Source organism: Pundamilia nyererei, unplaced genomic scaffold (genome assembly GCF_000239375.1).
Source record: "Pundamilia nyererei isolate P.nyererei 1_Seehausen unplaced genomic scaffold, PunNye1.0 scaffold00028, whole genome shotgun sequence".
In the NCBI taxonomy this organism is placed as follows: Eukaryota; Metazoa; Chordata; class Actinopteri; order Cichliformes; family Cichlidae; genus Pundamilia; species Pundamilia nyererei.
The window spans coordinates 4,237,607-4,250,839 of NW_005187429.1; the positions used below are offsets into that span (position 1 = coordinate 4,237,607).

Genomic DNA, 13,233 nt, shown 5'->3' on the forward strand with positions numbered 1-13,233 from the left:
AGATCCAAATAGCAGTAATACAGTGAGTGATAATACAAACCTCTTCAGAGTAACAAAATCTAATAAATTCTTGTCACTGGCTTTAACCACTGCTGTATGAATTCAAAAACGAGCTAAAGTAATGCCTTTTTTTATTTTTACAAAGCATCTGGGCATGTTTTGCAATCTGGATGTCTTACCTCAAATAGGCTTTGGGAAAAAAACATTTACAAAGAAAAAACAACTGTCAACAGGCTCCTGTCAATTTAACCAGAAACAGCTGGCCTGATTTTCCTTCTGCTGAATGCTAACGGTGCTAATGGCATTGACATTGTCAAGATCACTTCAAAAGAATGTCTGTGTAATCCGTTCCCACAAATGCTCTGATAAGATCGGCTTCTTTGGACTCCTAATGCAGTGCATAAACAGAAATCTCTTATAACAGAAATTGCCTTTAGGTGTTGCTGACTTCAAATATAAAGCATGCTACCTGCTCAACTGTTTTAATGTTATTTTAATGTGTTCCTCCCTTCCATAATTATAATCATTCTGATAAGACAGTGTTTACAGAGTGGGGGCATGGGAACAGTGTTGTTGACAGAGTGACTTTTTGTCAATATCAAGTTTCAAGAATTTCTATGAGGACAGAGAGGACAGTCAATGAAAAAATAATCTACTCGCATGCAAACCAGCATGGATACTTAAACAAAAAACAAAACACAAACACATGAATGGATGTGATTTGTATCTGTTCTCTGAATTGAAGCTAACTGGAAAATCTAATTTGTTTGGGCTCAATAACTTATTGGAAAAATAACTTTGCATTTAAAAAAAAGATCAAAGTGACAAAGTGAAATTGTTATTTTGTCAAGCCACGAGGCAATCAATGTTAGACGGGAAGACTTATACGTATAGAACTCTGCAAAAGTCTTGAATCACCAATTAATTCTTTGTATTTTGCTTCCAAGAGGAATACTTTCCTGCCTTTTAAGTGTTCCTTGAAGGTCTTTCAGAGGTTTTCTTTGGACATTGGTTGCTTTTTGACTCATGTTCACTCCAGTCCTTGTACCTGACAATTTTCACTGTATCTTTAGGCTATTTGTTACTAGCAGCCTGTCACCAAAACACACAATAAGATTACATTTTTAGAGCTGAATCTATGGAAAATAAAATACAACACAGATTGACAGGCTTAAAACAATATTTTTTCAACAATAAAATTATTCCCAAAGAGTTATTCGTCACAAAATTAGCATTTATCAGCATGGTCTATCTCACCGTTTCCCAACCAGTGTGCCGCAGCACATAGGTGTGCTGTGAGAAATGGTCAGGTTTGCCATGGAAGATTATCTGGTTCCACCTGATTAGTACACAAAGGCTACGTTCACACTGCAGGCGAAAGCGCATCAAATCCGATTTTTTTGACCCTATGCGACCCACATCCGATCATGGTATGACAGCGTGAACGACACAAATCCGATATTTTCAAATCCGATCTGGGTCACTTTCGTATGTGGTACTGAATCCGATACATATCCGATGTTTTAGAAAGCGACTGCTGTTTGAATGGTCAAGTCGCATTAAATCCGTCTTTTACGTCACTGACACAAGACAGATGCCAATTATCAGCTCCGGAGAAGCGCCCAATAAGACATCGCGAACGCTTCCTGGCCATCCAGTGTAGATGTCAGTGAAACTGTTGGTAAGACAACGTTGGAGAAACGTGAACATTTTATTTGTACTGTGTAATCTGCAGATTCTGACAGAAATCTGCAACTATCCTTTGAAGCACCGCTCCTCTCTAAAACAGCAATAAGGATAATTATTAGGTTATCTACATTATTATGTAAATAACAAAATAACTTAAAGCAAAAATTGGGAAACGTAAAGTCCGAAGTCTTTATATTAAGGGCCATCAGTCAAACAATATTGTTTGCTCTGGGTCTAAACAGAGTGCGTTGTGTGTGATGTCTTCTTTTGCACATGCGGGCCGCTTTGAGCGTTCACACTAGAGCGTGTTTGCTGTCGCATTTTATTTGTAGTGTGAACAAGCAGACAAAATAATCAGATTTGATCAAAAAATCGGAATTGAGCATTAACACCTGCAGTGTGAACGTAGCCTAAGCGACCGGCCTGAGTAACAGCAAGAACAATTACATTCTCTTCCACTAGAGGGCAGTACAACTACCTGCTCTAATTAAATGGGTTGCCAACTGCCAGTAAAACAGAAGAAGACGAAGAAGAAATTACATAATAGTCATGCAGGTGAGACAATTCAGCATAGCAATCGATAAATATTTGAAAAGAAAAAGTTGTCAGTCTGACCTGGGTCCTGGAGAAAATTCCGATCCAGATGAAGGCCCTAGCATGAGTAGTGGTCAGAAGAAAGCAAGGCCTAAAAAATAATCTAAAGCAGATGAACAGAAGCTGAAAGCAATGTCAAAGGCCTGGGAGATGCATCTGCCCTTTCAGTTGATCCATCTACTCTTCACTGAAGCCTTATCAGAAATGGTCTCAGTGGAAGGGTGGCTCTCAAGAAGCCATTCATAAGGAAGGAAACCAGGGAGAAAGATAGGTTTGTTTGTTTTTTTGTGTTTTTTAGCATGACAATGATCCCAAACACATCACCAATGCACTAAAAGTATACTGGATAGAAAACCCCCCAGAGCCTAGACCCCAATATTATTGAAGCATTGTGGAGCAGAACAAAAGGCCACCAACATCCAAAGAGAATTGAAATGTCCTCCAAGAAGCTTGGAGAACTATTCCTGAAGACTACTTCAAGAAATTACAAGAAAGCTACCTAAGAGAGTTCCGGCTGTGCTGAAGAATAAATAAAATAAATAAATGTGCTGCACCTGTTTCCCATTTTCAAGGCAAAAAATAAAGAAATAAGGGGTGCCTCAAGACTTTGCACAGCAATGTATGATACTTTGTTTGAAATGCAGACCTAGAACCGACATGCTAAGTCCCTCCTGGTTTTCAGCTATACATTTATCCACCGGACTGACAGATATTTTTAAACATGTGCTAAATGTAATGCATCAAAACTTGTTGGGCTGTCAGAAAACACTGACCTCAAAGAAAACCTCAACTGTAAATGTTTAGCAGGTGCTTCTATTGGCATCGGGACAGGTTGGTAACAGTTTTGTTCCAGGCTGTACACCAGATTGTCTCTGTTTTCCTCTCAGTAGAAAACTATAACCGCATGACCAACCCGACTGCCAGAGAAGACCCATGATATGAGAAAATCAACCTATGCAGCGACCTTAGTATGTGACTCCAGAGTTAATTCAGCAAGTAAATAACTAAACAGTAATATATTACATGAGCCAAGACAGCAGTCAGACTAAATCACACACTACCAGCCAGCACCACATTTTCCCCCAAAGGCCAACAAGCTAACTGAGCCATAAATAGTGGTTGTAAATATTCTTAGAAGGTGAGTTTTTACAGCAGTAAGGTTCTGTATTTGCCTCTGGTTTAAAGTGAAAGCAAGATACAAATTACCTAAATGGCTTTATGCTTGCTGAAAATTTGTTACAAATTATTTAATTGTATTTGAAAATATTAGTGCTCTTTTTTTTCCTCACTGTGAATTTGTGGCCATCGGGCATGATAACACAAGTACATCAATGCATATTTCATTCTATAGTACAAGAAAGTAAACTGGCAGAACACATCACTGGAGACTTCTTATGGCTTTTGTAAAGCTAGTTTTTACAGGCTAATATTTGTATGTTGTTCTTTTGCTTTTAATGCATTCTCCTAAATATGTAAATATTAGTTTTAATGTGTCATCTTAAAAGTTATATATATAGCGACTATCACAATTTGGGATATGTGTGAAATGTGACCAGCATAGCTTGACTTCATTTAACATAATTCCAAGTATCACACAAGTGAGCGCCTGTCTAGATACACCTACACTTTCCTAAAAGCAGGTAGCTGGCTATTATTACTTCCTTCCAACAACACAGGCATGCCTACACTCCAATTCGAAGGCATGATTAGATTCAAATTGGTTACAGCAAAGGCAATGGCTGATCAATACTCTAATTTAACAACAATCAATAAACAGCCAGAGCGATAAAATATTGTTATGAGTAAACCATCTGAAAACATGGGGTTATAAAACTAGCACAGATCGGTTAATTCCTGTGAGGTACACAAGTATCATGCCCAAATATTGTACATGAAACTGTTGCCCACACACTTACACAGGTCACAGGTCAAAACTGTTATACCTCCAAAACAAGCCATAAAAACTGTACTTTTATATCTATAATAATGTTTTCTTTTTATTACCTGTTCTTACTTGAGTTCTAGCTTATTTTTATTACCCATTCTAACTTTTTATTACCGTACTCCAAGTGTGGTTGAATTGAACCATAAACTCAGCAACTACGTGTCTACACCTGCTTTTGCAGAAATGTCAGATCTCAAATGTCAACCAAATAGGTTTTTTTAAAGTAAAATTTTTAACCAGCACCACTTTTTATACAAGACAACAAATATACCAGGAACTTGTAACCGCTATACTCTTTATTTTACTGGCCAGCTGCAGGTTCTATGAAGCTCTACTGGTAAGTGTTTGAGCCACCATTTACTGCTTGTCATAAAAGGCATTTTTTGCAATAAGAGCATCTACAGCTTGCTTTCATTTTGCTCACAGGACTGATTGCATGCACCTCTTTTTCTCCCAATTTAACACTAAATTGTAGGTCGTTTTCATTCTGCAATTAACGACTGCAACTTAAGAAGTCAGCAATTCTTTTTCCCAGCAATACCTTGATGGGGACATAAACACATGCATGGCAAAGTGAATACAACGACTCACCAAATGGTTGGTGGTTCAGATCCCTCCACTTCCAGATAGTCATACTTTTCCTCTGTCTGGAAGTCTGTAAAGATGACAGAGATGGTGTCTCCAGGTTCGGCCAATAGGATCCAAGTACAGTCGGCTTGGTTACCATAGTTGCCGGGGTAACCGGGACTGGTCACCACCCCACTGCCGCCCCTCACAGTGCCCCCACATGTGTCCTCAGCTGTCAATCAAATCAGAGTGACAAATAGAAAACCTGGATTAGGGAGAGGAGGAGGGACCGAGGGGCGGACTTTTTTTTTTTTTTTAAATTGAATTTCTTGCTTTTGGAATAAATTGTTTTAATTTTCACAGCTATATTAGACTGGGTGAGTCAATCGACAATTTAGTATAATCGATTCTGTCTGTTTACCAAATTAGCAATTAAGATCTCATTCTCAATATAGCTAACATTATTTCTTAATCAATCTTACGGATTAAAGTTCAGCCAGCCCAACTCCCCAACTCTCTCCCTCTAAGAAGTGATTTTTCTCAGTCACTGTAATTTTTAGTCTTACAGGTTCACTCTTTTCTCTACAGTGTGATTGTTATGCTGTGTCTGGATTGTTAGAGATGGATAACTTTCTCATGACACATCAACTGTAAAGTCATGTTAAAACCATATTTTGGAAATATGGAGCTCTCACATTGCATTTCAGATATGAAAATTAGCACGTACAGTAGATACTCTGAACAGCCCTTTATGGACTATAAGTTATCTGCCTTTAAGTCTGTACATGTCATAGAAAATTATTGCTTTTTTTAGCCAGTTAGAATTAGAAGTGGGGTTTAAGGGTTAGGCTGCAGTTCCTGTCACACCCAGAGCTGCTGTCCTCTCCTCCAATAATAGGGTAAGTTTCCAGTTTCTCCAATTCCTGAGCTCCGCTCTCGTCTCCTCCAATCACCACCTAGGAACTTTAGATTCAAATGTTTCCCAATTGGCTTTTTTAAAGTTAATCTTTCAATTAAACCTTGATTTGGTTCAAAACATATGGAACAGATGTGAAAATCGATTTGCCTGATTTTCTTTAATTGGTGATCACATCTGATTTCGAGCATTGTCAAATTGACAGTAGTACTGATTATTGTATAACAGATAAAGACACATGGATTGCGCTGTGCACACGGCATAAATTATACACATATAATTTATACAGATACACTCAGTGAGAAAAAAACATACTACATTGGACCTTGTTGTGTCACTGGGACATTGGCTGTATGGGAGCTTATTTCAGAAGAGTGTGCTCAATTCACTTTTTCAAAATACTTTTATCTACACATATGTTTTAAATACCCAATTCATTTCAGGATATTACAAAGAAAATGCTTATTTTTTGCATTTTAAACAGTATTTATCAAAAGCAAATTGAGCCTTGCCAGTATCACAGTGAGAAAAGATACAATGTTGAACCTTTTTTTCGGAGAGCGTCAAACTTTAAACATGGTATAAATTATACCTGTATAATTTATAGTTATATACATAAAAGAGGCAATACTGCATGTAGCACACTCTTAAAGCAGACATGCGTTTTCGTACATACCAGCAAGTGCAATTTGGGATGACACTCAATTAAATGGAATTCCCATGTTGACATAGTTCAGTTTCAGACACGACAGAGGAATACCAAATGCGCGTCCCTTAAACTGCACTCACTGATATAGTGAAAAAGACATATCCTTTACAAGAGTGTAGACAGGCACTGTCAGGTATACATGCACGCTTTTTCTGGCTCATCCAGGCAGTGCTGCCCCGGGGGGGGATGCATGTACAGATGACAGAGATAAGGTAGGGACCAAACCACGCTCCACCCACAGGATGGGTGAAGAGAATAACTTTGGTCAAAGACTCACAGACTCTAGCAACAGATGGTGACCCATAGAAATGAATAGAAACGTTACTAAAAGATACTAGAAATCGGACAGAACACTGAGTAGAGACAGGAAATACAAAGAGGCTAACAGGGGAACATAAATAGATAGGAACAAATAGAGACAAACAGAAATATAGTGAAACAAACAAGCAAACAAAAATAGAGATCAGATTGAATTAGGCAAAGTGTTGGTGCAAACAGCACCAGATAGGAAATGAGAAACAGAATGAATCAAATAAGTGGTTAAAATGAATTTTAAAATAGACCCAGACTCCTTTTTTTAATAGATCAGAGTATGAAGTTAGGAACAATACACATTTCCACTGATTCTGTGTCATTAGTAATGGTGCCTGTGTCAAAACATTAAGCGGTGTTCCACATTTGCTGAGATGGAAATAAAATGTTGTGCATTGTCCCGAACTACAGGTGCTGATGTGCTGAGAATGAAGCACAGACATGCATTATTAATTTGTTAACAATTTATTAATTTAACACAATTCACACAGGCCCTTGAACCTGTCAGTCATACAAATAGACAGACAGACAGACAAGCAGGCAGGCAGGCAGGGCAGGCACTGACAGACAGACCATTCAGTTATCCAGGCAGACTCTCATTCCTCAGCTCGACAGGTAAGGAGATTTGTGTAAATGACCCAACACACCGAACCAAGACCTACTGAGACCCCATCACATTTGCAGGAGTGCAATGAACAGTGATCTGTTTGTGTATGCGTATGCTTGTGTAATTGTATGTGTGTGTGTGTGTGTGTGTGTGTGCGTGTGCCTGTTTCCACACCATGGGAATGAGCTGCTTGCAGGATGACAGCTGTCACTGGTTTATCATGACAACAGCAGGGCGTCCACGAGCACCAGTGGACACACACCTGCAGCCACGCACACATACAGGCAGACGTGCACGCCCATGCACACACCTCCACCAGCCCTTCGGCTTAGTGATGTGACGGCTGACAGACAGGTGGAATATCCTCAAGGTGCACTGATGTGCGTTTTATTGAGCAAAAGGAAATTAACTTGTAAAAGGGAAAAAAAAAGCTTGCATTGATCTGCAGAATATAAAATTGTGTGCTTTAATATAAATGCTCGATTTAAATGAATGCAGTAAATGTTACTAAACTAGGATGTAGCAACTATATTTGTCCGATGTGTCTGACTTCCTTAAAAAATAATAAAAATTTGGATATTAAAGAACAATTGTTTTAAGATAGCAAAACAGCATTTTCCTGTTTGTGTCCCCTGTGTATGAGTCGCACAGCCTCCCTTATTAGTATCTCCTGAGCTTATTATTAGGCATCCAAAAGTAGCTCGCTGGCCAGTTTCAGTACCGAAGCAATGTAAGATACATCAAACATCTACAGTTTGCAAAACATATCCCACACCCCTGTATACTCGAAGTAGCGAAAACTTTATAACTCACTTTTAAAAGCGACACCTTGTCAAAACAAAGATAAATGGCACTCGCAGTCACAGTAAAGGAAGGTGCACAAGCAGTCAATTTAAGACCAGTAACAACAACGCTAGTCTCCAGAGCACATGAGCTGATAACTCCACAGAGTCAAATGCAATAACCAAAACCATAAGTTATCTTATTTGCAAGAACATGTGTCCATATAGAGATGTTAAAAACGTAGGATTCAGACAAATTAAACTGAATCTAGAATTGATGAGTTTGCAGCACTCCCTGAAAAACATCCCAGCAGTGTGCTGTGTGATGATTGGAGGCAGCAGCTCACATCAAATAAAGTTTTGCTGCTGCAGCACTTCACAAACCACAGACAAGAAAGTGATTTAAAAGAGCTGGAAGCTGTCTGCCAGTTAGCATCCGAACGAAAACTATAGTATTATTGACTACATATAACAAAAGACAGTGTTATTTCATACAGTGCTGTGGTGCATTTTCTGTATATTTATCACACTTTCACATTTCAGATCATCCAAGCAACTAATTTTCATATTGAAGAAAGATATCCAGAGTAAATACAAATTGCAATTTGTAAATTATGATTTCTCAGATGGGAAACGGTTATCCAAACCTAACTGGCCCAATGTAAAAAAGTAATTGCCCCCCAAACCTAATGACTGGTTGTGCTACACATGGCTGGAAAAACTGCAATCAAGCTTCTGTGGTAGCTAGCAATACGTCTTTCACATTGTTATGGAGAATTTTTGTCCCACTCTTCTTTGCAGAATTGTTATAATTAAGCCACACTGGGGGGTTTTCAAGCATGGCCGAACTGTTTAAAGTCATACCAAACCATCTCGATCTGATTTAATTCTGGATTTTGAGTACGACACTTCAAAACCTTCATTTTGTTTATTTTAAGACACTCAAAGGTCGAGTTGCTGATGTTTTTTGCCAAATGTGAGACAACCCTTTGTGTTCTTTTTGGTCCAACTCTCCCATGGATGCCATTTATGCCGAGTCTCTTTCTTATTGTTGAACCGTGAACTCTGACCTTAACTGAGGCAAGTGAGGCCTAAAGTTCTTTAGATGTTGTTCTGGGGTCTTTTGGGACATCTTGGATGAGCCATTGATTCACTGTTGGAGTAATTTTGCAAGGCTGGCCGCTCCTGGGAAGGTTCACCAGTTTCCTCCATGTGTTAATAATGCCTCTCAGTGTGATTCAGTAGAGTCCCAAAGACTTAGAAATTGCTCTGGATAGTGCATTATGTGTTCCTTTTTGAGCTCTTTTAGGCTACTTCACTTTGTCAGACAGTTTCTGTTTAAGTGGTTTCTTGATTAAACAAGTCTGGCAGTAATCAGACCTGGGAGTGGCTCATGATGCTGGACTCAGTTTTTTTCAAAACATGTGTCTCATCACAGTTAATTCATGATTGAACAGCCAAGGACAATTACTTTTTCCCACAGCAGAATAGAAAAACTGCACATCTTTGTCTAATATCATTTTTTTTTGATGATCTGAAACATGTAAGTGCGACAAATAAGAAATCAGAGAGGGGCAAACACATTTTTCAGAGCACTGTATATACTATGAATATTATATTGTTTATTGTCAAAGCTTGCTGTTAGATGCTTTGACAAAAGCCTTTTTACAAATTTATCATTATTGTATGAAAATATGGAGCCTGTAACTCATTATGAAAGCCATCATTTTAGCTGACACATGATGCATTTAGGATCCTCACTAATTCTGTTGTGTGTCATCTAGTAATGGCAGGCCTGGTCAGAGACCGCTTCAGGAGCAGCTGCTCTAATAAAAAGAGACATTTGTTGCGTGTTCACAGGGGAGGGTGTGATACCTATAGCCAACTCTGATTACCTTCTGTTAGTGTGCAGCAGACATGGCATGAAACTAGTCAGATTTCCTTGTTGCACCTGCTAATTTTGGATACTGCTTGCTCCTGCCTGATCAATCATAATGACACATCTGTGTGACAGTGTTAAATATTACCGTGCCTAACCTTACATCTCCTACCGCTCCCTGGTCTATCTCAGCTGCAGTATAAAAGGAATGCAGCATAATTAATGTAAGTTTTTCTAATTTTAACCCTTTAACTGACTAAAAAAAATGCCCGATTCGTTAATCTGCTTTACCCACTGAGCTGTCTTGGCCTGCTCTCCTTATTTCCCTTTAAGCTCCAACAGTAGCTCAACACTCCTGTGGTCCAGATTATAGTGAGACACTGGCTCAAACTGTATTTCCTTAATTATAAACAAGCACAAAACTCCCAAAATCCTTTATCACGTCTTCTCAGATAAAGGTTGCATATAATTATTTTCACTTTCAGAAATTACATAATGTTCTTCAAAGACCTGCAATGATTCATTTATCTCTTTCAATACGCCGGTCAAAAAAAGTTTAACATCATTCAATCACATTTTTTTTCCTATAACTGCAGGCTCAACACTTTGTCATGAAACGTTATCAAACGTTTCTATTTCCCCTCATCAAACAGCTCTCTTGAGAATGTTAAGCCTTAAAGGTTGTACTTCAGGATTATGTGATGCAATCTAGCACATCAATCCTCCGACACTGACCAAGACAAAAGATGCCTTGGAACAACACCTTTGGGTGACTACACCAGACAGCACTTGGGATCTCATTATTAGCTGCCAGAGCGTCTCTCCTCCGTTTGCATTTGCCTTGGCTTACTGCAGTTAAAAGTTACTCATCGCCTCTATTGTACTGCTGCGAAATTGTCAAAAAATGTTCTTGACCTTCGCGCCAGCTGATGATACGAGCGGCTGTGTCATCAATCACCAGTGATAAAGGGCCATATGTTCTGGTTAGGCAACTCTGTTCTGTACAATGCCCAAAACTAACTAGCTTTATTATTTCATTTTGAGCCAACAACTTCAGTGAGATCGAAAATAGAATTTTATTACAAATGAGTCTGATCAAGATTGTAAATCAGTTAAGCTTTTAATTTAATATTTTCCTGATAATGAAGGAACACAGAGATTGCTGCACCTACAGGCAACACATAAGCTCACTTGAACACAAAAAATAAATGTGGTTGATTATTACATTATTAGTAGAAGTGACTGATAATGATTAATTTTTAAATATCAATTAAAAACGCTGTTAAGATTGAACCAACAACTGTCTGTAACAGTCAGCCTAAAGCTATTATATCAAGAGCTATGGTTATTTCCAGATCATATCTTATCTATCCATCCATTTTCTTCTGCTTATCTAAACCAGGGTCACAGGAGCCTATTCCAGCTGTAATGGGTCGAGAGGTAGAGTACACCCTGGACAGGTCATCAGTCTGTTGCAGGGTTAACACAGACAAATAGCCATCCACGCTCACTTTCACACCTATGGTCAATTTAGAATCACCTACAATCACCTACAGAAAGACCCCAGGCTGGATTTGAACCCCTTGCTGTGAGGCAACAGCAGTAACTACTGTGGGGAAGGCTGTGGCTCAGGAGGTAGTACAGGTTAGTGGATCAATTCTCCAGGTTCTCCAGTCGAAGTATCCTCGGGCAAGATCCTGAACCCCCAGTTGCCTCCAATCATTTAGTGTGCGTGTGAATGTTAGACAAAAGGCTTATGTATAGAAAAAAAGTGCAAATGACGATTGTAGTAAAAAGTGTTTTGAGTGCTCATCTAAATTACATAAGCACCATCTAAGTACACATTTAAGACTGTGCCACCATGCTGCTCACTTATCTAAAGAAAAATAAATGGATGAGTCAGCATCCATGAACAGATCTGCATATAGCTAATAATTAAAGTGTACTTTATTGGTCCCCGTGGGGAAAATCCCTCTCTGCATTTAACCCATTCACTCAGTGAGGCAGTGGGCAGCCACTGGGCGCCCGGGGAGCAGTGTGTAGGGACGGTACCTTGCTCAGGGGTACCTCAGGGTAACTGTTCAGGGGAATTGAACCCCCGACCTTCCGATCATGGGGCCACCACTCTACCTACTGAGCTATCCCTGCAATTTGATGCATTTTGCACATCACGAGTATATCATGACACTGGTTTTGTTTTAGGTGATGTGTACACAACAACATTCAGACCCATGGAGGGTAGAAATAAGATCCACATAAAATCATCAACTCCATTAACCTGTGCTAACACAACAGTAAGGCCCTAAGATTGTGGTTGGGTGCATATTTTAGCCTGTTGTGCTTTTAGACATCTGATGTTTGATTGATTAACACTTGCTGGTGAACTTTGTTTCAAATGACAAACTACAGGTGAGAGATTCACAAAGAACTGTGAAGAAATGTCTTATGATCCCATCACGGAGGATCAACCTAAATAAATCTATAGGCAGAGACTGCTTTGCTGTCTGTGTGCACGGCTGTGATCTCTTCTCCGCTTTTATTTCAGACAGTAACCTGGGGAGGCGCAACACATACTCATGCCCCAGTGCACTGACCCACAGGAGGAGGGAAAGTGTGCGTGTGTGTGTGTGTATGGAAGAGGGTGCTTTATGTGTTAGCGTGTGAGAGGGAAAGAGGTAGTGTTTGCCATGTTGCCTTCATTTCTTATCACATCAGTGAGTTGGTACTGGCCTTTTCTTTGCCTTTCCGCCTCTCGCTCCCTCTCTGGTTGTTGTTGTAACACCATCTCTCTTTTCTTCCCTACTGGTATCCGCTTGCTATACACCCCTCCTCATCCCTTTGCTGCATGAAGATTATTTTTCGTAGTAAAACAGTGCATGTCCTCCACTGCCCCCGGCTCATTTAAGCTGTTTCTCCCACGCGCTGCAGTCCCAAACTTGTCCAGACATTACACATCAGCAGTGCATGTGAGAACACAAATGTCTAACGCGGTCAGATCAGATATTCAACAGTCTTTAACTGTCGAGCTCTCTAGTGTGATGTCCAATAGTGTGAGAACAGCACAAGTAATGTCCGATGAATTTACAGCTAGCGAGTGTTCAGTCTGTGTCCTTCAAGGACCAAACCAGTACAGTAACACATCAGAAGGTTTGTGAGAAAGGACATTTTCAGACAATGTCCCAACCTGATTTTCCAGTTCGTATGTGAAAACAGCTTAAGCCCCCACCAACACC

The 13,233-nt window shown here is 39.5% G+C and overlaps 1 protein-coding gene across 1 annotated transcript in view; it reads right to left on the bottom strand.

Moving 5' to 3' along the window:
• The window catches only part of LOC102193066 (CUB and sushi domain-containing protein 3-like), a 387,453-nt gene that overhangs the window by 162,083 nt on the left and 212,137 nt on the right, over positions 1-13,233 (bottom strand). The window contains exon 5 of the mRNA XM_005728525.1: positions 4,820-5,027. Coding sequence (XP_005728582.1) covers positions 4,820-5,027 — 208 coding nt within the window. The remainder of the gene's footprint in view (positions 1-4,819; positions 5,028-13,233) is intronic.